Source organism: Wyeomyia smithii, chromosome 2 (genome assembly GCF_029784165.1).
Source record: "Wyeomyia smithii strain HCP4-BCI-WySm-NY-G18 chromosome 2, ASM2978416v1, whole genome shotgun sequence".
Classification (NCBI taxonomy): domain Eukaryota; kingdom Metazoa; phylum Arthropoda; class Insecta; order Diptera; family Culicidae; genus Wyeomyia; species Wyeomyia smithii.
This window is the reverse complement of record NC_073695.1, coordinates 142,387,575-142,413,253: the sequence shown is the minus strand read 5'-3', so window position 1 is coordinate 142,413,253 and position 25,679 is coordinate 142,387,575. Positions and strand designations below refer to the sequence as shown.

General features: G+C 41.2%; 1 protein-coding gene across 4 annotated transcripts in view; it reads left to right on the top strand.

The window, feature by feature from the left end:
• The window catches only part of LOC129722961 (coiled-coil domain-containing protein AGAP005037-like), a 1,195,377-nt gene that overhangs the window by 475,270 nt on the left and 694,428 nt on the right, over nt 1-25,679 (top strand). Inside the window, exon 7 of one of the 4 annotated variants that reach the window (XM_055676851.1) lies at nt 17,199-17,350. The exons of the other annotated variants lie outside the window; for them this stretch is intronic. Coding sequence (XP_055532826.1) covers nt 17,199-17,234 — 36 coding nt within the window. The 3' untranslated portion in view covers nt 17,235-17,350. Of the gene's footprint in view, nt 1-17,198; nt 17,351-25,679 lie in introns of those variants that run through there. 4 annotated transcript variants of the gene reach the window in all.

Sequence of the window (25,679 nt, the reverse complement as noted above, 5' to 3'; positions counted from 1 at the left end):
GCTCTTCTTCATAAAGTTCTGGGGCTGCGAGATCTGGTGAGATCATTAAGTCGCGCTCGGCCATTATAATAAATTAACTTCGTTTGCTTTGTATTGCGTATAGATTTGTTGTCAGTATTCACTTACACTGCACTTTCACGGTTAGTTGTTAGTTTTGTTTTTTCACTTTGTGATATTTCAGGTGTCCGCTTACCGCTGGTGGGGGTAAGTATACGCACCTCTGAATTAGTATGGTTTTGTTTGTGTTAATCTTAGAAAAATGATTGTGGTTACTTACAGGAAGATTACTGCTTTCATCTCCTGGAGTCTTGGTGTGAAGTGACGGATGGATGGGGTAGGTTTCCAAATGGCGGGATCGGTCCTCTGATATCCGCAAGTCCTTGATGTTCACTCAGGGGTTGTTCTTGCTGGGTGTATCAGTTGTCTGCCATAGACGTGGGCTGTTCCTCTTTGTAGAACTCGGTGACTGTGATACTAGATATTCACTCTGTTAACACTGTTCACTTTGTCTAACCACTTGGCCTTGCGACTGCGCCAATTATGCCGTGATTTATCGCGGGAACTAAAAAAAACTTTATTACTACGATTAACACTTTATGTCCGATCACTACTGAATTACACACAAGACTGAATTGAAAATTAAATCTAGAAAGCTTAAATAAACTAAATCCGCTGACTCGTCTTTCCTCCGGTGGTTCAATTCTGATGCAGCCTTTGTCCGCGTGGTTCGATCGAATCCTGCAGTCGTCATCGATTGTCAATTTATGGTTTCGTTGCTGGTTTGGTTCCTCCGCTTGTTGCTACGGGCCTCAGCTGGGTTTTTGCTGACGTCTCGGCTCCGGGTGCGCCTAGGCCGGTCGGTCGTGGTGTAACGTATATATATATATATATATATATATATATATATATATATATATATATATATATATATATATATATATATATATATATATATATATATATATATATATATATATATATATATATATATATATATATATATATATATATATATATATATATATATATATATATATATATATTTATATATATATATATATATATATATATATATATATATATATATATATATATATATATATATATATATATATATATAAAACAAAAAAATAACTACGTAACATACAACCTATGCTTTAATGCTAAATGGAAAAAATTTTTGAAGCTGGTGACACTCTAAACAAGTTGCTAGCTAATTTAAAGAAATTTAAGAATTTGACAGCGCCGACTAGGCATAAAAAGATTAAAGCGGTATACGATCTATTACGAGAAATCAAGCAGATAACAGTAACCGCTGAAGGAACCGCCGACTATATTGTCATTAGAAAAAGATACAAAAAATTAAAAACAATAGCCATTGAGTGTTTGACCTTGTTAAAGGGAGACTTACATTTAACGATTACAGAAAACGACCCAAGAGACATAGGAGACGAAGACGACGACAAAGAAAGTGATTTAAGCGAAATAAGCCAAAAAACGATCACAATGGCTCATAAAATTGATTTGGGAGTGGCTATCCGAGTCGTTGATAAATACGACGGGGATGCTGCTTCTCTCCAGTCTTGGTTGGACAACGTGGATGTCCTACGAGCTGATGACCCGGAAGTACCGGAAGTCAGCTTTATTACGTTTCTCAAATCCCGATTAGTGGGCGCTGCACGCGGATCCCTCGAAGGAGTTCAAACCCTTGCGGTAGCGAAAGCCACACTTAAAGAGAAGTTTGCTGTCCAGCTCACCCCCATAGCGGTGGAGGCTGAATTGCGATCGTTAAAGCAGAGGAGTGGTAGAGCTGTTACCGAATTCGGCAGTGAAATTGAAAAACTAGCCACGAAACTGGCAGCTGCATGGGTTTCCAAAGGCCCCCCATTTACTACCGAAGCTTCCGCTAGGCCAGTGGTGGAGCCTATAGCCGTACACACCTTTATAAATGGTTTAAGAGACAAATCGGCAGCTTATTTAGTAAAGTCCAGAAATCCAAAGACTTTGACTTTGGCTATTTCTGATGCATTGGAGGTTCAACCTCAATCATCGACGGAGCCAGCATTCTGGGCTCAGGGAAACAGAGTTCCCCATTTCAGTAATCATTTTAGTAACCGAAACCCAGGCCGTAGAGGAGGCCGCAGATTCAATAATCCTAACCGTGGTTATCGTCATAATAACAATAATCAACGAAATTATAACCAAGGTTATTGCAATAACAACCATGGTTACGATAACCACAACCCTGGATATTTTAATAACAATCAAGGATACAATTATAATAATCGAAGCAATCGACGTAACTTCAACAATAACCACAACAATCTTAATAATAACTATCCTAATAATAACTACCAAAATAATAATAACAACAATAACAATGGAAACAATGCTCCTCGGAATAACAACAACCTCAACAATAATAATAATCCCCAGAGACGAAATGCAAATGTGGCGGAGGAACCACAAGAGCAACAACCCCGAGCAGAAGCAAATGTAAGGGAGTTTTTCGTGAGTAATTTTAGCGGCGAGAGAGCTCTTAGATTGAATTTCAAAATAGATAACACTAATTTTCTTTTAGTAGTGGACAGTGGAGCTTCATGCTGTCTACTCGATAAGCGTCATTTAACGAAAAATTTAAATTCATATCTTGACACATCACGGATAATTGAAGTAAGTGGTGTAAATGGAGTAACCACTACACTAGGTACAATAGATACTTTTACAGAATATAATGGCTACATGTACCCGATTACGTTTCACATTATGGATGAGCTACCATCCAATGTCATAGGTTTAATTGGAACCAACTTTTTGAAAAAGTTAGGAGCAAAGATAAATTTTGAAAATTCTAATATGACATTAAGAATCCCCCGATTTGAGGAAAATTTCATAATTCCTCCACGAACTGAAGTGATTGCTTTTGTTGAAACTTGTTTCTCAGAACAAATGGTTATTCTAAATCAGGAGATACAACCACAAGTATACATTGCAGGAGCAATTGTAAAACCTGAAAAAGGAAAAATTCCTGTTAGGATACTGAACATAAAAAATAAAGCTGTGAAGGTTGATAATTTAAAACCTCAAGCAAAACCTTTAAAAAATTATGATATACTTGAGATTGACGGTACATCAAAATATAATGTTGCTAGAACGAAAGAACTTTTATCAGAATAAAAACTGACTGAAATCCATGACAAGGACAGACCAGTGATAGAAAGATTGTGCATAAAATATAACGACATTTTTTGTTTGAAAGATGACAAATTAACAGTGACGAAAATTTATCAACCCTCGCTTACTGTTAAGCCAGATACACATCCTGTATATACCAGACCATATAAATTACCACAAGCTCACAAGGAAGAAGTCCAGAGACAAGTAGACAAAATGTTGAGCGAAAATATCATTGAGAACGCTATTTCTGAGTGGAATAGTCCTTTATTACTGGTTCCCAAGAAATCAGCTCAGGATGAAAGAAAATGGAGGTTGGTCATAGACTACCGCAAATTGAATAACGCATTGCAAGATGATAAGTTTCCACTTCCTAACATAGAAGAAGTGATTGAGTCGCTAGCAGGAGCAAAATATTTTTCTCATTTGGATCTTTCACAAGGATATTACCAATGTGAGCTGAAGCCAGAAGATAGACCAATTACCGCTTTTGGTACCAGCGGAGGACAATATCAAATGACACGTCTTCCTATGGGATTAAAAGTGAGTCTTTCAACATTTTCAAGATTAATGACCGTAGCCATGTCAGGCCTTAATATGGAGAGATGTCTTGTTTATTTAGATGATATTATTGTTTTTGGAAAGACTCTGGAAGAGCACAATAGAAACCTTTCAGATGTTTTCGAACGTTTACGTAAAACAAATTTAAAACTCAATCCGCAAAAATGCAATTTTTTAAAAACCGAATTGTTGTATTTAGGACATTTGGTATCTGTAGAAGGAGTAAAACCCGATCCTTCAAAAATTGAAATAATAAAACAATGGAGTAGTCCACGAAGCGCAGATGAGGTAAAAAGGTTCGTTGCTTTTGCGAACTATTACCGTAAGCACATTAAGGATTTTGCGAAACTTTGTAGTCCTTTAAATAAATTAACTCGAAAAAATGAAGATTTTAAATGGACGGAGGAGTGTGAACGATCCTTTCGATACTTGAAGGAGTGTTTCATGAATCCACCAGTCCTCGATTACCCGAATTTTTCGGAGAGTAATATTTTTACCTTGCACACAGATGCATCGGGAAAGGCTTTAGGAGCAGTATTAAGTAATCAAAACACTAGACCCATCGCATTTGCGAGTAGGGCTTTGAATAAAGCTGAACTGAATTACAGCACTATCGAGAAGGAGTTATTAGGCGTCGTATGGGCAATACGCCATTTCAGACCATATTTATATGGCAGGAAATTTGAAATTTTTACAGACCATCGCCCATTAGTTTATTTATTTACACTAAATAATCCTTCAAGCCGATTAACCAAGTTCCGTTTGGCTCTAGAGGAATATAAGTTTGACGTTATATACAAAAAGGGCTCGGAAAACGTAGTAGCGGACGCGTTATCACGTATTTCGATCGAAGATCTTAAGGCTCTAACACCAGCAGGTACAGCTTTTATTTGTACCAGAAGTCAAACCGCGAAACAGAAAATACAGTCTGATACATCGGTTAAGATTGATACACCGAATAATTATATTGAAATTAAAATTGGATCCATGAAGAAAAATGAAGCGCTAGAAGCTCAATTAGAGCAGGGTATTATTTGTATCGACCCTAATACGACATTGACTCACCTACGGGGAGTAATGAACCGATTAGTGGATCTTATCAAAGAAACCAAAATAAAAGGCCTAATCGTTAAAAATACGATTGAAAATAAAAAATTAAAGGACAAAATAGAAGTCCTCGATATAAAAGGCATGCCGCCTATAATAATATTGGGCAGAAATACTCGTCAAACAGACGATAGAAATGAACAAAAAATTATTATAAACGATTTCCATGTATTGCCAACTGCAGGGCATGCAGGAATAAGAAGAACAATTAATACTATAAAACAACGATATCATTGGAAAACCTTAGATAACGATGTTGTTTCATTTATAAAGAGATGTACACATTGTCAGAGAAACAAGAGCCATTACACTAAACAACCAATGCAGCTGACAAGCACAGCTAGTCAAGCTTTCGAAAAAATATTTCTGGATATGGTAGGTCCATTATTGCCGGACGCAGAAGGTAACCAGTATATACTGACTACTCAATGTGATCTGACGAAATTTGTGACCGCAACACCTATTATGGACAAGACAACAGATGCCGTGGCCAAAGCGTTTGTTGAAAATGTCATTCTGAATTATGGTGTACCAGCACAGGTTCTAACAGATAGAGGTACCGAATTTATGTCTACTGTATTTGAAAAAATATGTAAACTATTGCAGGTGACGAAGCTGAATTCCACAGCTTACCACCATCAAACAATCGGAGCGTTGGAAAATTCGCATAAAGTTCTTGGAAATTTTCTACGCATACAAACGAACAACTCTTATGGAAGTTGGTCTGCCTGGATACCGTTTTACAAATTTGCCTATAATACAACGGTACATAGTGCAACAGGTAAGACTCCGTTCGAATTGCTTTTCGGAAGACTTTGCACCCTTCCTTCAAATCTAACTGGACAATACCAAACAGACCCAATATATAACATTGACGACTATACGAGTATTTTGAAATACAAGCTACAAGTTTCTCAAAGAGAAGCTAGGGAGAATCTTCTCAAAGTAAAGGCAGATAGAGTTTCAAAATATAATCAAAACGCCAAAGACACAAATTTTACAAAAGGAACATTGGTCCTCGTGAAGACCGAAAAGGGACCTAAATTAGAAACAAAATTTAACGGATCATATGAAATTTTAGAAGATATGGGATCAAATGTAAAGATAGCAATTAAAAATAATAAAGATATACACATAGTTCATAAGGACAGAATAAGAGAATTTTTTTAAAGTAAAAAAAAAAAAAAAAAAAAAAAAAGAGAGAGAACAACCTACATTCAGTTTTTCAGAAAGATAAGAAGATGAAACCAGAGTAGTTTATAATGATTATTTCCATGAATATTTTATATAAATGTTATTCTTATACATAAACATTTTATACAGAAATATTTTATATAAAAACATTTGATACAAAAACATTTTTATACAGATTTTAATATATGTATATGTACGTGTGTATATGTGTATATGTATATGTGTATATGTATATGTGTATATGTATATGTGTATATGTATATGTGTATATGTATATGTGTATATGTATATGTATATATATATATATATATATATATATATATATATATATATATATATATATATATATATATATATATATATATATATATATATATATATATATATATATATATATATATATATATATGTATATATATATTTGGCAGAGCTGTATGCCACCACGGGTCGGTATTTGGCGATTACCGTAGGCCACGGAAGTGCTAACTGCAAGAACGCAGTCCCGGACCATCAGCAAGAGCTACCCTAGGTTGTGGTGAGACTCAGGCATTGGGCCGCCGAATTCTCACAAAAGCCACATTATCCGGAAGCAGCTCTGACGGAGCGAATAGTGCCGCTCCCACCACCAAAATGCACTAATTCGCCCATTGGGATTGATGCCAGTAAGTTCCCAATTACGGTAACTGGTCGCAACGCCATATGATAAGAGTCGGATTTCGTTTTCGTACCACGATTCTGGGCCGGCACCTGCGTCGAGCTCCCTTAGTAAGGTCGTGTGACAACGGCTTGAAACGGCGAGACAACAACCGGTGCAGGGGTCTCCGTCCCGTAAAACCTGGCAGGCCTTCCAGTACGTTCCAAATTCATTGCCCGGTGGGAACCGGGCAGGAGTGGGATCAGATGTCCTTTCCTGACTTGCGCCGGTCGGGGGTGTCATAGTTGCTCATAAGGCGCTATGGCAGCCGCCCCTAGCCATGGCCTCACTGCTTCGGCATAGACTACCATGGGACCAGATAGGCGACCACTCCAGTATGGATAAGGATAGCGGCTGGAAGGGGGACCCACTTAACAAAAATGAACAGTAATAATGGAGATCAACAATTGGGCGCAGATGGGTTGAAAAACCCGTTTGCACGAGGAGGCATCCAGAGGTCTCCGCCGAGAAAGGCGGAGATGGATGCAGTAAAGGACGCCTGCGAAGACGGCAAAGGCAGTACGCCTACCGGATCGACGCAAGACATCGCAGTGGCTGGTCCACTGTTGATAAAGGCGGTCGGAAGACAGCGAGACACGCTACCGAAGGTAGTAGCGCTGTCGGAGCAGCTCGATGCCATAATCGAGTTTGCGAAAAGTCGCACCAACACGACGAAGTACCTGAAGCAGGCTCTCTACATGCTTCGGTCCTCCGTCGATGCTGCGAAGAAGGAGCACGCCGAGCTTAAGGCAAGAGCGGTGGCTGCAGAGAAGAATGCAACGGAGGTGACCGGAAGGGCGACGAAGTCGGTCCAAACGGACACCTGCATGTTTGCAGCGGTTTGCGCCTCCGGGTCAGCCGCAAAAAGAGCAAGGCAGTCTCCGGGGGAGCTTTGGCAAAGCTCAACCTAGATCTGGCCAACGTTGGAACCAAGTGTACATTCAGCAGAAATGGTGCGGAGTCGATCATCGACGTGACGTTCTCCAGCCCAGGACTGATCGTGAACTGGAGGGTAGACGATGGCTACACCTATAGTGACCACCAGTCGGTCTGCTATAGCGTAGTCCAGAACGTGAGGCGGCAGGCAACGGGTAGAGCCAATACTCCGACCGTCCGCGGGTGGAAGACATCGCACTTCGATGCCGAGGTATTTGCAGAAGCAATGAGAAGAGAGCGCGAGGGGGGCAGTTGGCTCCGCCCGAGTGCTGACCAATTAGTTGCCACACTATCGCGGGCGTGCGACGCCACCATGCCTAGGACCCGCCAACCTAGGAATGGTAAGTCACCGGTATACTGGTGGACCGACGCGATAGCGGACCTCCGTAGCGCGTGCCTCCGTGCAAGACGGATGTTGCAACGTGCACGTACCGATGCACAGAGGGTAGAGCGCCGTGTAGTATTCGGATCTGCAAGATCGGCGCTCAAAAGTGCGATAAAGGCGAGCAAAAGGGCCTGCTTCGATAGGCTATGCGCGAGTGCCAATACGAATCCGTGGGGCAACGCCTACAGAGTCGTAATGGCGAAGACCAAAGGCGTGTTGGCGCCTGCAGAGCGATCACCAGCGATGCTGGAGCGTATCATCGAGGGACTCTTTCCACGACACGAGCCAAATCCTTGGCCTCCGGTTGCTGAGTCTCACGTCCGACGTTCCAGTATCTCAGACACAGACCAGGGATGGTCGGCCAACCTGCCGGGCATCCAATCCGTGAGAGACGGCAGCCATGCAGAGGTTGTGGAGGAGGTAAGGGTTACGAATGAGGAACTCATCGTGATCGCCAACTCCCTAAAGGTGAGCAAGGCACCGGGACCGGATGGAATCCCGAACTTGGCCATCAGGACGGCCATGAAAGTGGCCCCCGCCTGCGAAGACGGCAAAGGCAGTACGCCTACCGGATCGACGCAAGACATCGCAGTGGCTGGTCCACTGTTGATAAAGGCGGTCGGAAGACAGCGAGACACGCTACCGAAGGTAGTAGCGCTGTCGGAGCAGCTCGATGCCATAATCGAGTTTGCGAAAAGTCGCACCAAAACGACGAAGTACCTGAAGCAGGCTCTCTACATGCTTCGGTCCTCCGTCGATGCTGCGAAGAAGGAGCACGCCGAGCTCAAGGCAAGAGCGGTGGCTGCAGAGAAGAATGCAACGGAGGTGACCGGAAGGGCGACGAAGTCGGTCCAAACGGACACCTGCATGTTTGCAGCGGTTTGCGCCTCCGGGTCAGCCGCAAAAAGAGCAAGGCAGTCTCCGGGGGAAGCCCCCGAGAACAGCAAGAAACGGTTGGTTGTGCTAAGCCCGCGAGATAGCACACCAACGGCCTCCAAGTCCGTCGAAAAGTCTGCCGAAGTGGCAGCTACGGGAAACCCTTGGGTTACCGTGGGAGGAAGGAAGCGCCAAAAAGACAGCAAGCGCAACGACGAGAAGGCGATAAATCGTCCAGAAATGGGAAAGAAGGCGCGAAGCAGGGGCGACGCCCTCATACTCAAGACGGGGTCCAAGTACTCCGAAGTCTTGAAGAAAATGAGAGGCGAAACCCAGCTCAAGGATCTGGGAGCGGATGTGCGGACCATCCGTCGTTCTCGCACCGGCGAGATGATCCTTGAGCTCCGTAAGGATGCTAAAAACAAGGGCGCTGCCTACAAGACGGTAGCCGAGCAGGTCCTCGGGAAAGATGTGCAAATTCGGGCACTCACCTCAGAGGTGACTCTCCAGCTCAAAAACCTGGATGAAATCACCGAGAGGTGCGATATTGCACAGGCCCTCAAGGAGAAGTGCGGAGTGGAAGTAGCCACTGAGGTAATTCGCCTCCGAAAGGGTCCAGCGGGGACCCAGGTGGCCACTTTCCGGCTTGCATCGGCCGATGCAACTCTGGCCCTGAAGACAGCCAAACTTAAGGTTGGCTGGTCAGTATGTCCCCTGAGCATACTCCAGCAGCCGGACGTTTGCTTCAGGTGTTTCGAGGGAGGACACAAGTCCTGGACCTGCAAGGGGCCCGATAGGAGCCAGTTATGTAGGCGTTGTGGTGGTGCTGGCCATAAAGCTAAAGACTGCGGGGAGCCTCCCAAGTGCTTGGTATGTACTGGAAAACGGGACGCCAAGCACTTTATGGGAGGCCCACGGTGCCCAGCCGGTAAGGCGGCCACGAAACCACGGGCGTGAGGGTGACACAATTGAACCTGAACCATTGCTATGCGGCACAGCAGCTGCTATACCAAGCAGCGTCTGAGTCGCGGTCGGACATCGCAATCGTATCGGACCCCTACTGCATTCCTCCCGGAAACGGTAATTGGGTTGCAGATAAGTCCAGTACGGCGGCCATATGCACGACCAGCAAGTTCCCGGTTCAGGAGGTTGTGTCAACCTCAAATGAAGGATACGCGGCTGCCAAGGTGGACGGAGTGTTCTACTGCAGTTGTTATGCTCCGCCGCGTTGGTCTATCGAAAGGTTCACTCAGATGGTCGATTTGTTATCTATGGAGCTGACGGGACTAACACCCTTAGTAGTGGCGGGCGACTTCAACGCTTGGGCTGTTGAGTGGGGAAGCCGCCGCACGAACCGGAGGGGTCAGATCTTGTTGGAAGCTTTGGCAAAGCTCAACCTAGATCTGGCCAACGTTGGAACCAAGTGTACATTCAGCAGAAATGGTGCGGAGTCGATCATCGACGTGACGTTCTCCAGCCCAGGACTGATCGTGAACTGGAGGGTAGACGATGGCTACACCTATAGTGACCACCAGTCGGTCTGCTATAGCGTAGTCCAGAACGTGAGGCGGCAGGCGACGGGTAGAGCCAATACTCCGACCGTCCGCGGGTGGAAGACATCGCACTTCGATGCCGAGGTATTTGCAGAAGCAATGAGAAGAGAGCGCGAGGGGGGCAGTTGGCTCCGCCCGAGTGCTGACCAATTAGTTGCCACACTATCGCGGGCGTGCGACGCCACCATGCCTAGGACCCGCCAACCTAGGAATGGTAAGTCACCGGTATACTGGTGGACCGACGCGATAGCGGACCTCCGTAGCGCGTGCCTCCGTGCAAGACGGATGTTGCAACGTGCACGTACCGATGCACAGAGGTTAGAGCGCCGTGTAGTATTCGGATCTGCAAGATCGGCGCTTAAAAGTGCGATAAAGGCGAGCAAAAGGGCCTGCTTCGATAGGCTATGCGCGAGTGCCAATACGAATCCGTGGGGCAACGCCTACAGAGTCGTAATGGCGAAGACCAAAGGCGTGTTGGCGCCTGCAGAGCGATCACCAGCGATGCTGGAGCGTATCATCGAGGGACTCTTTCCACGACACGAGCCAAATCCTTGGCCTCCGGTTGCTGAGTCTCACGTCCGACGTTCCAGTATCTCAGACACAGACCAGGGATGGTCGGCCAACCTGCCGGGCATCCAATCCGTGAGAGACGGCAGCCGTGCAGAGGTTGTGGAGGAGGTAAGGGTTACGAATGAGGAACTCATCGTGATCGCCAACTCCCTAAAGGTGAGCAAGGCACCGGGACCGGATGGAATCCCGAACTTGGCCATCAGGACGGCCATGAAAGTGGCCCCCGATCTATTTCGAGCAGTCATGCAGAAGTGCCTGGATGACTGCCTCTTTCCGGACAGGTGGAAGCGACAGAGATTGGTGCTGTTGCCGAAGGCTGGGAAACCGCCAGGGGACCCATCGGCATACAGACCTATCTGTCTGCTGGACACTACGGGCAAGGTGCTTGAGAGGATTATCCTCAACAGACTGGTGAAGTACACAGAGGGTGTAAACGCTCTGGCAAGTAACCAGTTCGGCTTCCGGAAAGGTAGATCCACGCTGGATGCTATTCTCTCTGTCACCAAGACGGCAGAGGTAGCACTCCAGCGTAAGAGTTGGGGCATTCGCTATTGCGCAATCGTCACGCTTGACGTGAAGAATGCATTCAATAGCGCCAGTTGGGACTCCATAGCGCTCGCGCTTAGGAGCATCCACGTACCGGTGTCGTTGTACAAGATTTTGGAAAATTATTTCCAGAATCGGGTACTAGTTTACAACACGGAGGAGGGTCAGAAGTGCGTCCCAATCACCGCAGGGGTACCGCAAGGTTCCATCCTGGGCCCGGTGTTGTGGAATGTCATGTATGACGGGGTGTTGAAACTAAAGTTCCCTGTAGGGGTTGTGATCGTCGGTTTCGCAGACGACATCACGCTAGAGGTCTACGGCGAGTCGATCGTAGAGGTCGAGTTGACGGCCGCGCACTGCATACGCAAGGTCGAAGACTGGATGCACTCTAGGAAACTGGAGTTAGCGCACCATAAAACGGAGGTTACGGTTGTGAACAACCGCAAATTAGAGCAACAGGCGGTGGTCAGAGTCGGTGAGTGCACCATTACCTCAAGGCGTTCCTTGAAGCTCTTGGGGGTTATGGTTGACGATAAGCTCACATTTAAGAGTCACGTCGACTATGCCTGTAAGAGGGCTTCAACGGCCGCTGCAGGACTATCTCGAATGATGTCCAATAGCTCAGCGGTATATGGCAGCAAGCGTTAACTTCTTGCCAGCGTGGTTTCGTCCATACTTAGGTATGGTGGGCCAGCGTGGTCCAAAGCGTTAGGTACCAACAGTCATCGTCGAAAACTGGAAAGTACCTACAGGCTCATGTGCCTGAGGGTTGTGAGCGCGTACCGTACAGTGTCATACGACGCAATCTGCGTCCTGTCCGGCATGATGCCTATCAGCATAGCCATTAAGGAGGACGTAGAATGCTTCGATCAACGTGACACAAGGGGTATACGAGGTACCAGAAGGTCATTCTCGATGATCAGATGGCAGCAGGAATGGTCCAATTCCGCAAAGGGTAGATGGACGCATCGACTTATTCCGGACGTATCCGGATGGGTCGGGAGGCGCCATGGAGAAGTTAACTTCCACTTGACACAGATTCTGTCAGGTCATGGTTGCTTCAGGCAGTATCTACAAGGATTCGGGCATGCGGGGTCCCCCATGTGTCCCGAGTGCGCGGATGCGGAAGAAACTGCTGAGCATGTCTTTTTCGTGTGCCCTCGTTTTGTGCATGCGCGGAGCGACATGATGGTAGTGAGCGGGCCAGACACCACTCCGGACAACCTAGTTCGGAGGATGTGTAAAGACCCAAACATTTGGAGGGCGGTTTGTACAGCCGCCTCTCAAATAGTTTTAGAATTGCAAAACAGGCGACAGGTTGACCACCGACACGCCAGTGTTAGCTAACGGCCAGTCTCCAGGTTAGTAAGCTAAGTTAGCAGAGATACCTAATGAACCAAGAGGGTGCACAGAGCACAAAAGCCGCTCCCCGAAGCAATACCTAGCGGTGGTCCCGGGGAGTATTATGGGCTGGAGACTGGAGGGGTTTTAGTGGGTCCGGTCACTGATTCAAACCAACCCCACACTCCCTGAGGTTGGTCACCTCAGGGGTTTGGATGCAAATTTCCCCTCCACCTGAAAAAAAAAAATATATATATATATATATATATATATATATATATATATATATATATATATATATATATATATATATATATATATATATATATATATATATATATATATATATATATATATATATATATATATATATATATATATATATATATATATATATATATGTATGTATATATGTGTATGTATATGTATATATATATGTATCTCCATCATTATATATTATATTAGAGTAATAATTATAAATTCAAACTATAATTTTTTTTTTTTATTATCCACCCATTTTAATGTGTATTATTGATTTTCACTTCATATGTTTTATTCCTAATTTCAATTCAAACATTTTATAGATTTAAAAATTAGAACTTAAGGCTAATTTTTAAATTCATTAAGAAAGGCCGTGTGGTGGAAACGGCCCCTTTTAAGATAAGCAAAAGAAAGTAATATGAACTTAAGTAGTGTAAACACTGTGATCAGCATAAACGCTATCACGCCACCCGCGCGAGGAACGGGCGACGGCGATTATGCTGAGCACAGCATTAAAGGTCACGTATCGATCTGCGATCGTGCGGCCTGTATAGGCTGAGAAATAGAAATAATAAAGCATTATTGAATCGACCGTGCACTCGAGAGGTTCGAGTTCTCTTTTAATAACCGAAACCCACATAAACACATATATACAACCACCAACATTTCACATGTATACTAGGCAGCTGACACCAATATGCTCCCGAAGAACGTTGTCCATCACACGTTGAAACGTTGAAGGAGCATTTTTTAAACCGAAAGGCATTCTTAGAAATTCATAGTGCCCGTTTTCCACACTAAAGGCTGTTTTCTGAATGTCTCTTTCGTCTACTTCAACCTGGTGAAATCCAGATGCAAGATCTAGAGTGGTGAAGTACATACAGCGTCCTAACTTGTCTAGGATGTCTGAAATATTTGGAATGGGATAACGATCGTCAATCGTTTTCTCATTCAGTTTGCGGTAGTCGATTACTAACCGCCATTTCCGCTTGCCGGAAGCATCCAATTTCTTGGGTACTATCCATACGGGTGATGTCCAAGGGCTACTCGAATGTCGAATGTTCTAAAAGTTTGGTAATTTGACGTTTAACCTCCTCTCTATGGCAGAAAGGGTAGCGATATGACTTCGTATGTATTGGCAAGTCATCTTTTGTTTTAATTGAATGCTTTATAGCATTGGTAAATGAAAGTTTATTGCCTTCCATGAAAAATATTTCTTCGTGCTGTGATATGATTTTTAGAAGTTTTGATTTTTCTTCAGCATTCAGATGGTCAATTCTGAGTTGCTCTCTCAATTTATTATTCAAGGGTAAACCATGCATGGACATGTCGGGTGTTCCAATTTCGAAATTATTTATTTCTGGTTCAAGCATACCAGAATTTAAATTTATTTTGCACGATTCGTTCGAATAATTTGAAATTAATGCTTTAACGTATCCATTCTCGGCTGTGTATAGTCCGGAGAGAATAAAAACATCTGAAGTGATACTAACATTATTCTCGACGTAAAAATCTCCGGTTACATTAGTTGGGAGATTTATAAATTTTGTCTCATGTGCATTTAGGTACACTGACTTGTACCGTAGGAAAATTTCAATTTGTTGCTCGAGGTGTTTATGTCTGCTTTTAGGTTCTTAAGTGATTCATACCCTATAAGCCCGTCGAAGAACGGATGGAAGTCAAAAATCAGAAATGTTTGCTTAGTGGTGTTAGGTATTTTTGGGAAAGGGTTAAATTCTACAAACCTATTGATTATGTGTGAACCTCTGACATTTCTCACCGTAGTGGGAGTGGTGTGTCTACAATTTTCTAAATTAACATGTTTTTCAGATAGGTAATTTCGATTACTTCCTGAGTCGATTAAGAGATTTAAATCGCCTTTGTTCGTTTTCAATGTAATATATGGGATGAAATTATTTATGTCGTTCCCGCTGATCCGTCCGCCAGTTGAAAATTTAAGTCGTCGACGTTTTGTTGGTCATTTTCTTGCGTCTCGCGTTCCTCGTTTTCTGCTGTTGACTCATGTGTCTCATTTGTCTGATCAATTTGAACGTATTCTGTTGGCTGTACTGCGAGATCGTTTTCGAAATATTGTTCGGGGTAGTAATAGTAATTGTTATCAAAAGGGTACTGTGGATAATTGTTATAATCGAATGATTCGTGTTCTATATGGAAATTGGGTCTATTCATGTAATTGATTCTTCTCGATCTTATAGATTGATCGACTTCCATTGGCACGGGTTTTGGCTGGAAAGCCGGCCTTGGGGCGAAAACATTTTGAGCGTTTGTGGGTTGCTGCCTAAACTGGTAGTTTTGGAAGTAGGGTTTCGGTTGGTAAGGATTTTGTTGTTGCGGAAAATTTGATTGGTATGGATTTTGGAATTTCTGTTGGTATGGCTCTTGGGGGAATTTTGGTTGTTGTGGAAATCTTTGTTGTGGGAATTTTGGTTGTTGTAGGAAATTTTGTTGGTATGGTGATTGTTGGTAACTCGGCTGATATAATTGGTGAGGGGGTTTTTGTTGATAGGGTTGTTGTGGAAATTTCGGGAATGGCATTGGTTGCACAAATGGTTTTGGTGGTAAAAGTGGGTACTTGTTTTGAGGGGGTTTTATTGGTGTAGGTGGTGGACGGTGTGTATTCCTCCAGTACGTAATATTATTTTCATCTAGACAGATTCTTAATGCGTCTTTTAGATTTTTCGGCGATTGTGCCCGAATTATGTGGCCTGGAGGATCCATCAGTTCTCCCAGAAAAACTTTCAACCCTAATTCTTGATAGAACGTTTTCTTAGCTTTTCTAACATCCGGGTTTTGCTCGTTTAAATTGAGAAGGTTAATTAATAAGGATAAATAGTAAGACATATTTCCGTATAATTCTTCAGCAGTGCCAACTTGTTTTATTTTTAGAAGATCTTTTGTGAGAGACGATTCATCTCTCTTATCGCCAAAATGTGTGATGAGAGTGCTTGTAATCTCCTCCCAATTTATTTCGGTGCCATACAGTTCCAAAACTGCATCGGCATCTCCAGTTATTTTTCCACGAACTGCTTGCATCCAGACATCATAAGTGGGTGTATTCTCCACTTGTCTGAACGCCGATATAATATTGTCGATTGCTTTAATAAAACTATTTAGTTTCACAACATCACCTGTGAAGCAGGGAATGTCTCTGAGTATCTGTGGTGTTTGCATCGACTTTAAAATCAGATCGATGCGAGAAGTAGAACTCTCGCTCGGATCTCTAGGGTGTTCTCTAGTGTGAAGTTGCAGATCGGAGATCTGTTCTTCTTTTTCGCTAAGCTGCAACAAAAGTTGTTGTAGCTGCATGGTTTGCTCTGTTATTTGAGCTTTTAGCATTTCATTCTCGGCAGCGACGAGATCTCTGTTGCCGTCGTATTGAGCCATTTTGTTTGAAATTATACGTTTTGATTAGATTATTCGAAGATTTAAAATTTTTTAACACTTTTTGAGGATGATAATTGATATTCACTTCTTAATAAACTAAACTTCACTAAATTTCACAAGGTTATTTAAAATTATTGGTTCACTATATTTTTATTTATTTGCTTGTATTTTTTTATGTTAGTTTGCTTTTTGTGATATTCAGAGACTCGCTTACGACGGGTGCGGGCTTGTCTCTCTAAATGAGTAGTGTTTATTTTGTGTCGGATCGAAATAATGCTTTTATTTTTTTCCAGAAAGCTATTATTCGTCCTATTATTGTTAATATAGACTAAAGTACTTACGGTTTTCTATGTTTGGTTCACGATATTTGTTCGCGGGGAACTTATTTAGGTTCGCGGATTTTGATTGTGATTAAAAACGCGAATCTCACGATATTCCCTCGTGGATGCACTAACTGCGGTTTCTAAATCGAATCACAATCCGCGCCGACTGCGCCACTTAAAAGATCATTTAGTTTAATTTAGTTTTTAAAAAACTTTTATTTGACCGTACTCGGTCACACTTCACTTGAGACTGATTAAAGACTATTTTTCAGAGGCCTGACTGCCCTACCTGCTGTCCTAAAATCTGATGACCTAAGACCTAACGACGATGCAGCACTTGGCGACGTCAATCCGAGTGCCACGTTAAATACTTTGGTGGCTCCGGGCTCCAATCCTGCTGACTGTGCTATCTGGTTGTTTGCGCGTGGCTTGGTTTCTGGTCGCTTAGATTCAGCGACAACTGGTGTTGAGGATGTTCCGTCTTTAACTTATATATATATATATATATATATATATATATATATATATATATATATATATATATATATATATATATATATATATATATATATATATATATATATATATATATATATATATATATATATATATATATATATATATATATATATATATATATATATATATATATATATATATATATATATATATATATATATATATATATATATATATATATATATATATATATATATATATATATATATATATATATATATATATATATATATATATATATATATATATATATATATATATATATATATATATATATATATATATATCATTGACGATTATGCAAGCGTTTTGAAGTACAAGCTACAACTATCTTAGAGAGAAGCTAGGAGAAGGAAAGCCGGATAGGATCTCAAAACATAATCAAAACACCAAAAATACAAATTTTACAATAGGAACATTGGCCCTCATAAAGACAGAAACCTAAATTAGACATACAGACAGGGACCTAAATTAGAAGCAAAATATAAAGGACCATATAAAATTTTAGAAGTTATGGGTTCGAAAGTAAAGATAGAAATTAAAAATAATAAACATTGATATGGACAGAATAAGCGAATTTTTTAAGTAAAAAAAAAGAGAGGAACCTACCTGAGAGAATATGAAACCAAAGTAATTTGTATTGATTATTCCCATGTATATTTTATATGAATATTATTTTTATACACAAGCATTTTATACAAAAACATTTGATACAAAAGCATTTTTATACGGATTTTCAACAATAGATTCCGTAACGAATTCTGTATTACCGTCTGCCGGGGTGAGATTAAGCCACGGGGGTGAGATTGAGCCAAAACGGGAAATGTTTGTATGTTAAATTACTTGAGATTTCTAGAACCTAATGTTTCAAACTCAATACTGTATGAACATGACATATTTATTCACAACTTGAGATAGAATATAGATAATATTAGTGAACTGTTTTACTTAAATGATTTTTCAAAGTACAGGCTGAAAAACACGTGCAAATAACGTTACCAGAAAATGTCTCATGCAAACCAACTCGATCAAGAAATTACATCAACTTAATGCTCAGATGGTACGTTAGGATGTCGTCTCCAACGTGTTGAGGAACTATTATGCATTGAACCTGTGATGGCTCAGAAAATAATGTTTTTCCAAACTGTACTCTTTTCGAGCCCTTTTGGGGTGAGATTGTGCCAAGCTATAATGAACGGTACAGGTGCGGAATTCACATACACGATAAAATTATTTCAGTATACACCAGAACACTTGCATTGTTTACATAGGATATGTTATCTAGCTATGGTATTATTTGAAATAATGACTAAATGCTTGAGAATAGTAAGCTAACAACTGTTAGATGGAAATTTACAATGACTGGAATGTAACAGAATTTTGTACACTTATTCTATATAAACTGATGCCTTTAAAGCAAGGAAGGAGGGTTGTGGGTACGTTTCCAGCGGTTTTGAGATCTCCAATGGAATATACAGTGGTCTATGACACATGATAATTGAAACGAAGTCTTCTCAGGCTTTATGTCCTAACGATTTCCCTTTCTAAGCTACCTGGAGACGCCACTTTGTGTTTAGAAACTGTCCATGAGCCATGTTCTCATAACTGGTTACCCCAGATGTTAATTTGATCCAGTCATACATTTTTCTATAATTAATATGAAACGTAATTTCTGGTCAACCCCCTACAGCCCCTTAATAGTCCACGTTGTTAATGGTCGTCCCTATACTTACTGTTTAATCATGTTATTTATGTGAATTATTAGTATATACACTACTGGGTATTTGTATTCGAGCTCGACGTGAAGCCCGCTATTGATTTGCGAACTGTGAATCTTCCACTTAATTTCTTCAAATGTTTAAATGCGACCATGTGCGATCGAAAAACTTAGGACAGAAGAGAGTTTTCAAAAGTTCTACTCCGAAGCAACGAATGCATTGAAGGAATTACAGCGTTAGAAATCCAGCTTCGAGAATCGCCTTACTTAAAACCGATGGCAACCAACGATACTGAGGTATTCTATTCACGAAAAAATACTGAGCAAATGGAGCGATTCAACCGTCAGCGTAAATTCTAAATTTTGCGATAGGCGTTGTTTGATCAGTGTTTACCATCAGACCAATTTTACAGTCAAACTGGTTTTGCGTTGTTCTGATGTAATCAAACATGTAAGACTGTGATTGGTTCTTTCTTGAAAATGACGCTTGAAAATGACAGTAAAAAAAACTGACATTTTCACTCCCAGACGCTGGACCGGACATCCGAAACGGAAGTATGCGGATCGTCAGTTTCAACTTTGACGCGAATCAGGCTGGCTCACCAAAAAATTGACTGATATCGTTAACATTGAAAAAACTGGAGACTATTCAACAATGCTTATTGCTTATATTTCAGACTTTTCTTTTGGATTTTTTCACCTAATATCAATCACATACATGAGAAAATTGCGTGGTGGGGCAATGCAAACGCGTGGGGGGGCTAACCCCCTCTAGCCCCTCCCCGGTATCTACGTGCCTGGTCCAACAGCAAATATTGGTGCGGTTTAAAAATCAACACGCATAGAGATTGCAAAGAATTTCGTGACGTCTGTCGCTGGTGCACATTCAATTCACAATTTTATTGCTGCTCAAAGTGATTAGATCTTTACGATAAACCAGAAAATAGTTCGTGAACAGACAGGCCGCCATTGCGAAATCATGAACCTCGTGTCACGAAACTGCGACCAAATCCGGTACCCATTGGAATAGCAGAGCAGCGGTGGTGGCGAAGTCCGGTGCTTTTCGAAGTGAGGAAACGGTCAAATCTTCAACACACGTGGATGCCGCTGATGGTCAATTCCCATCCCTCAGTGCGCGTGTAAAGTCTAAACGGTGACCGCAAATTCTCATCATTCGAGTCACATCACATCTGCAGAACCGGTAAGAAATTGTACCAACCATGATCGTTTTGGCCTCGGTATTAGCAAACTCCTACAAACAGGGACGCAAGCAAACATTGACACAGCTAGCACGGTCGAATCAGGTAACCGAAGCGACTGCATATCACGATCGCGGGGTCGGCTAGAGAAAAATTGTTGCCACCGAGGAACTCGATACGACGTTGGCGCTTCAAAGCGAACCGGAAGCTGTTCTTTACTGAACTAGAACTGTTCAGAATCGAAAAGCCTTCGTAAGCGAAGTAAGTGGTGCGATCAGAGCGAATTTAAACCGTGGCTAATTTCTTGGGACCACAGGGCTTTTCTTTTTGCATATCTCATTTGCAGTTCTAATCTCGTCATCACGGTTTGGATCTGCACGGTTTCGGAGATTGGCAGCGGATTGGAGTCGTTCTATGATCACGCTGTGGGCGAAAAGCTCAGCAGCATTCAGAACACTATCGTCGTGAGCGGAAGGCTCGGCGGCAAACAACAAGAGCGTCCTCGCTATCGGCGCGTTCTGCGTAACCTGACTCGGATCCCTAGTGAGACCGAAGACACGGAAACGTGAGTAGTAACGATGAGCAAAACGTGTGAGATAGCTAGGGAAAGATCATAGGAGGTAGGAGGCACGAGTGATACCCTCAATGTAAAGTAATGTAAATCGACAAATTGAGTGATATGAAACGTTAACACCATACCTGTTGTCTTTTTATTTAGCTTTGGGTATTTCAATCTGCTAGTCGGACAGGTGTCGGGTATTTTGTCTCAAACCCACACTTAAAGTTGTAACACACTGCTCTCGTGAATTCCGGTTTTATTGACATGTTGCTGACATTTTACGTGGATCTGACGCCTACCAATCGGTTTCTGAGACTTTTTTCTCAATATAGGACGTAATTTGACTATCACTTTTAGATATTAGTGCATTGCCAGTAATGCTCTACATATTCGATATAATTTTGTGTCGAGAAATATATTAAAAATATGCAAACCGTTTTCGTAGAATCATCGTTTTGAGCTCGGTGTTTCCGTTCTCCGTTCTCGGGGATTCCGGTTTTATTTGCTTTAACTAGGGATAGATTAAGCATTACCTTAATATTTAAAAAAGTTAAAAAAGACTAAGCTGCCAAATTTAAACAAATTATTTCGATTCAAAAAATTGAAGAACGGCTTTTGCCCCTCAAAAAAAAACTAAATTTATCCACCTAGCGGTGGGACCCAGCCTTTCTCATTTAAACTTATTATGGGTTAAAATAGATTTACACGATTTAAAAGAAAAAATACTCCTTGAAAATTTCTGCTGGTTTTATTTTTCACTCTAAATAAGGAATTTCTGATAGCCAACAGCACAACTATACCGAACATTCAAAACCTAACATTCACACACATATGAGCACATATGAAAATACCATGAAATAAATATGTTTCAAATACATCACGTGAAAAATCCAGTTGACTTTTTCTGGTTACATCCTAAAATGGCCAAATTTTGCCTAATCCGGGTATTTAGATGGCGAAGATGCCGACTTTCAGTTTCTGGAAAACAACTTAAGATGACCAACTATCATTTATTATAAGTATTGCGGAAGCGTTACACCCAGAGGCCAGAAATCAACTTAGGACACCATTTTAAATTTCTAGATACATAGTAACTTCCGATTTCTGGAAAACAACCTTAAAGGGTCAAACATTACCCAATGTTTTTCAGAAACATTATCCCGGGCTCGCAAGCCGGGAGTAAACTCCAGAAACTTCACTTTGAAACCCGATTTTGCAGCTTTCGATTCCTGAAAAAAAAATCCCTAAATTGTCAAATACAACCCAAGCAACATATTTTATTACATCTAAGTGGCAGTAAACATTATGCGACAAATAAGAAAAACCATGTGCGGCTACTGCATCAAACATTATTACCACTATGTAACCTGAAAAGCGCAACTTTGAAGTCTATATGCAACCAGTCCAGTTGTTACTAATGATGTTTCTGTTCGGCCATTAGGTTACATGATTTGTAACATATCGATCGCAGTGAAACAGATTCATATCATGAAACATTTCTTGGTCAAATTAAAGTTTTGATTCAACAGATTTCTCAGGCATATTTGTCTGGTTTTTACTCGCGACATATTTAAAAATTCAACCAGCATGTCCATGTCATATAAATGTGAGTGGTTCTTTGTGCTTATACATGATTTTGACATGCAAATTAAAATCCATGGTTAAACTGATGATTTTGCTCTCGTAACGCGCACCGAGAATGTTAGGGCATTTAATAAATCAATTACTTTTAATCACAATTCTACATACTCGTTTAAAATATTTTTCAATGCCGGAACAAATCATATATCTAAAAGTAGTGTAATTAACAGCAAAAAATCGGACAGGAGTTTAGCGATTTAGATAGTAACGTCTCCGCCAACCACGCTGGTGACCCGTGTTCGAATCCCACCGCCAACGTAGGTGTCGATGGTTGTGAGGTGGCGTGATCCACTCACAACCAACCCAACTGGTCTGGATTCAGCTCTAGCCGACACCGGGAGATTTTCTGAGGCGAAAAATCTCTGGGATCACGCCTTCCATCGCATGAGGAAGTAAAGCCGTTGGCGCCGGTCCGGTAATCAACGGGTCGTGACTTAGGGTCTTGGGTGGAGTCGCCTCCCCGGGCGTCGGTGATTGGCACTACAAACAGTGGCGGAACTAGACCGACGGAAAATAAGCGAGAATAAGAAAAAACAGCAAAAAATAAGAGATAATCCATCTTTTATTGTTGGAAACATTGTTGCAGAATATTTCTATAAGAAGCAGAATTTTTTTTTTTCATTTGCTCAAAATAATCGCCATTTTTATCATCTTACTCGAATTCGCTCTGATGGTCAATAGAGTGACTATATATTCCGTGTAACCAAACACACATATTTATTAAAAGAAAACCAAAAGATCTGAGAGTAGCGCTAATAACGAGTCAGTTTAATTGAAGCGTAATGAGGGAAAACTCTCAGTTTTTTCAGGTGTTTTTAACGCGGATTTTTACACTAGTTTTCCTTAACCGGATTTTCTACTAGTTTTCCTTGCGCGGATTTTTAATTATCGCGGCGAATTTTCGAATCAGCGCGATTTTTTACGCGGGTTGTCGAATTAATGCTTTTTTCATGCGGATTTTCGGATTTTTTATGCGCGAGTTTTTGAATCAGCGACCATTTATAAATAAGCTTGTTTTTTTTTGCCCATATTTTCGTTTTTAATAGGTTACAATGCTAATTGTTACTGAAATATTTAATAAAACATTCTATGGAAATCTTTTAGCTTTAAGAAAATAATAATGTTACTTCTAAGTCTTCCGTTTTCCTATTATGATATTTGTTGCAATAGAATTAAATTTTATTTACACAAATATTTTCAATAGTCTTATAATTTAAAAATAAACATGACATTTTAAGACAAGATGTACAGAAACTTTCAGTTGGTAGTAGAATAAATTTGTCGTTATAGTCTGAAATCACAATTCGGTCACAATTATCTACCGTAAATACTATTAAACTTTAGCATGTTTCTTTGTCACTTGTTTATCGTCCGAATTTATTTCACTGGAACAACGGCATCTCAAATTTTGCCAGTATATTATCCTGTAACAATAGCTGTCAAATCTTGTCACGAAGTAACTTATTCTGCCCATGCATCTTGTTATAATGTAACGTAGCGGTCGCATAGGGAAACCACGGGCAAGACACACATTTTTTATCATTAAATTCGACATTCACTAATGCTCTCCATGAAATAATACCAATTAAACCATTCTCATAGCTTAATTTTAATTTAAGGAGTAAATGTAGTGCTGAAGATAGAAAATTAAACTAACTGAAAATATGATTGTAGAAACTACGAAAAATATAGTTCAGCAGGTGGGACTCGAACCCACAACTTCCAATCTCCGGTCAGATGTGTTCCCGTTACACCACCGCAGAACGTTAAAGACGTAGTTCTAGAATCGAGTTTTGTATCGCTTATCCAATTCTCGCACTTCGTACATTTACTCAGTAGAGACTATTATTTATAGCTGGCTATTGTTTCAACACCCTCAGTGGAAGTTGGAATGACTTCTCAGTGTGGGAGATAGAAACGTGCCAGTAAGTTGCCATCTCTACCAGCAGCAACATCGACTTGCGTCACAAACATTTTTACTTTTCTTTTTTCGACTCTAAGCAAAGTCATGCTATTATTTAATTTTAATTTAAGGAGTAAATGTAGTGCTGAAGATAGAAAATTAAACTAACTGAAAATATGATTGTAGAAACTACGAAAAATATAGTTCAGCAGGTGGGACTCGAACCCACAACTTCCAATCTCCGGTCAGATGTGTTCCCGTTACACCACCGCAGAACGTTAAAGACGTAGTTCTAGAATCGAGTTTTGTATCGCTTATCCAATTCTCGCACTTCGTACATTTACTCAGTAGAGACTATTATTTATAGCTGGCTATTGTTTCAACACCCTCAGTGGAAGTTGGAATGACTTCTCAGTGTGAGAGATAGAAACGTGCCAGTAAGTTGCCATCTCTACCAGCAGCAAAATAGCATGACTTTGCTTAGAGTCGAAAAAAGAAAAGTAAAAATGTTTGTGACGCAAGTCGATGTTGCTGCTGGTAGAGATGGCAACTTACTGACGAAATGTACGAAGTGCGAGAATTGGATAAGCGATACAAAACTCGATTCTAGAACTACGTCTTTAACGTTCTGCGGTGGTGTAACGGGAACACATCTGACCGGAGATTGGAAGTTGTGGGCTCGAGTCCCACCTGCTGAACTATATTTTTCGTAGTTTCTACAATCATATTTTCAGTTAGTTTAATTTTCTATCTTCAGCACTACATTTACTCCTTAAATTAAAATTAAAAAATAGCATGACTTTGCTTAGAGTCGAAAAAAGAAAAGTAAAAATGTTTGTGACGCAAGTCGATGTTGCTGCTGGTAGAGATGGCAACTTACTGGCACGTTTCTATCTCTCACACTGAGAAGTCATTCCAACTTCCACTGAGGGTGTTGAAACAATAGCCAGCTATAAATAATAGTCTCTACTGAGTAAATGTACGAAGTGCGAGAATTGGATAAGCGATACAAAACTCGATTCTAGAACTACGTCTTTAACGTTCTGCGGTGGTGTAACGGGAACACATCTGACCGGAGATTGGAAGTTGTGGGTTCGAGTCCCACCTGCTGAACTATATTTTTCGTAGTTTCTACAGTCATATTTTCAGTTAGTTTAATTTTCTATCTTCAGCACTACATTTACTCCTTAAATTAAAATTAAATAATAGCATGAC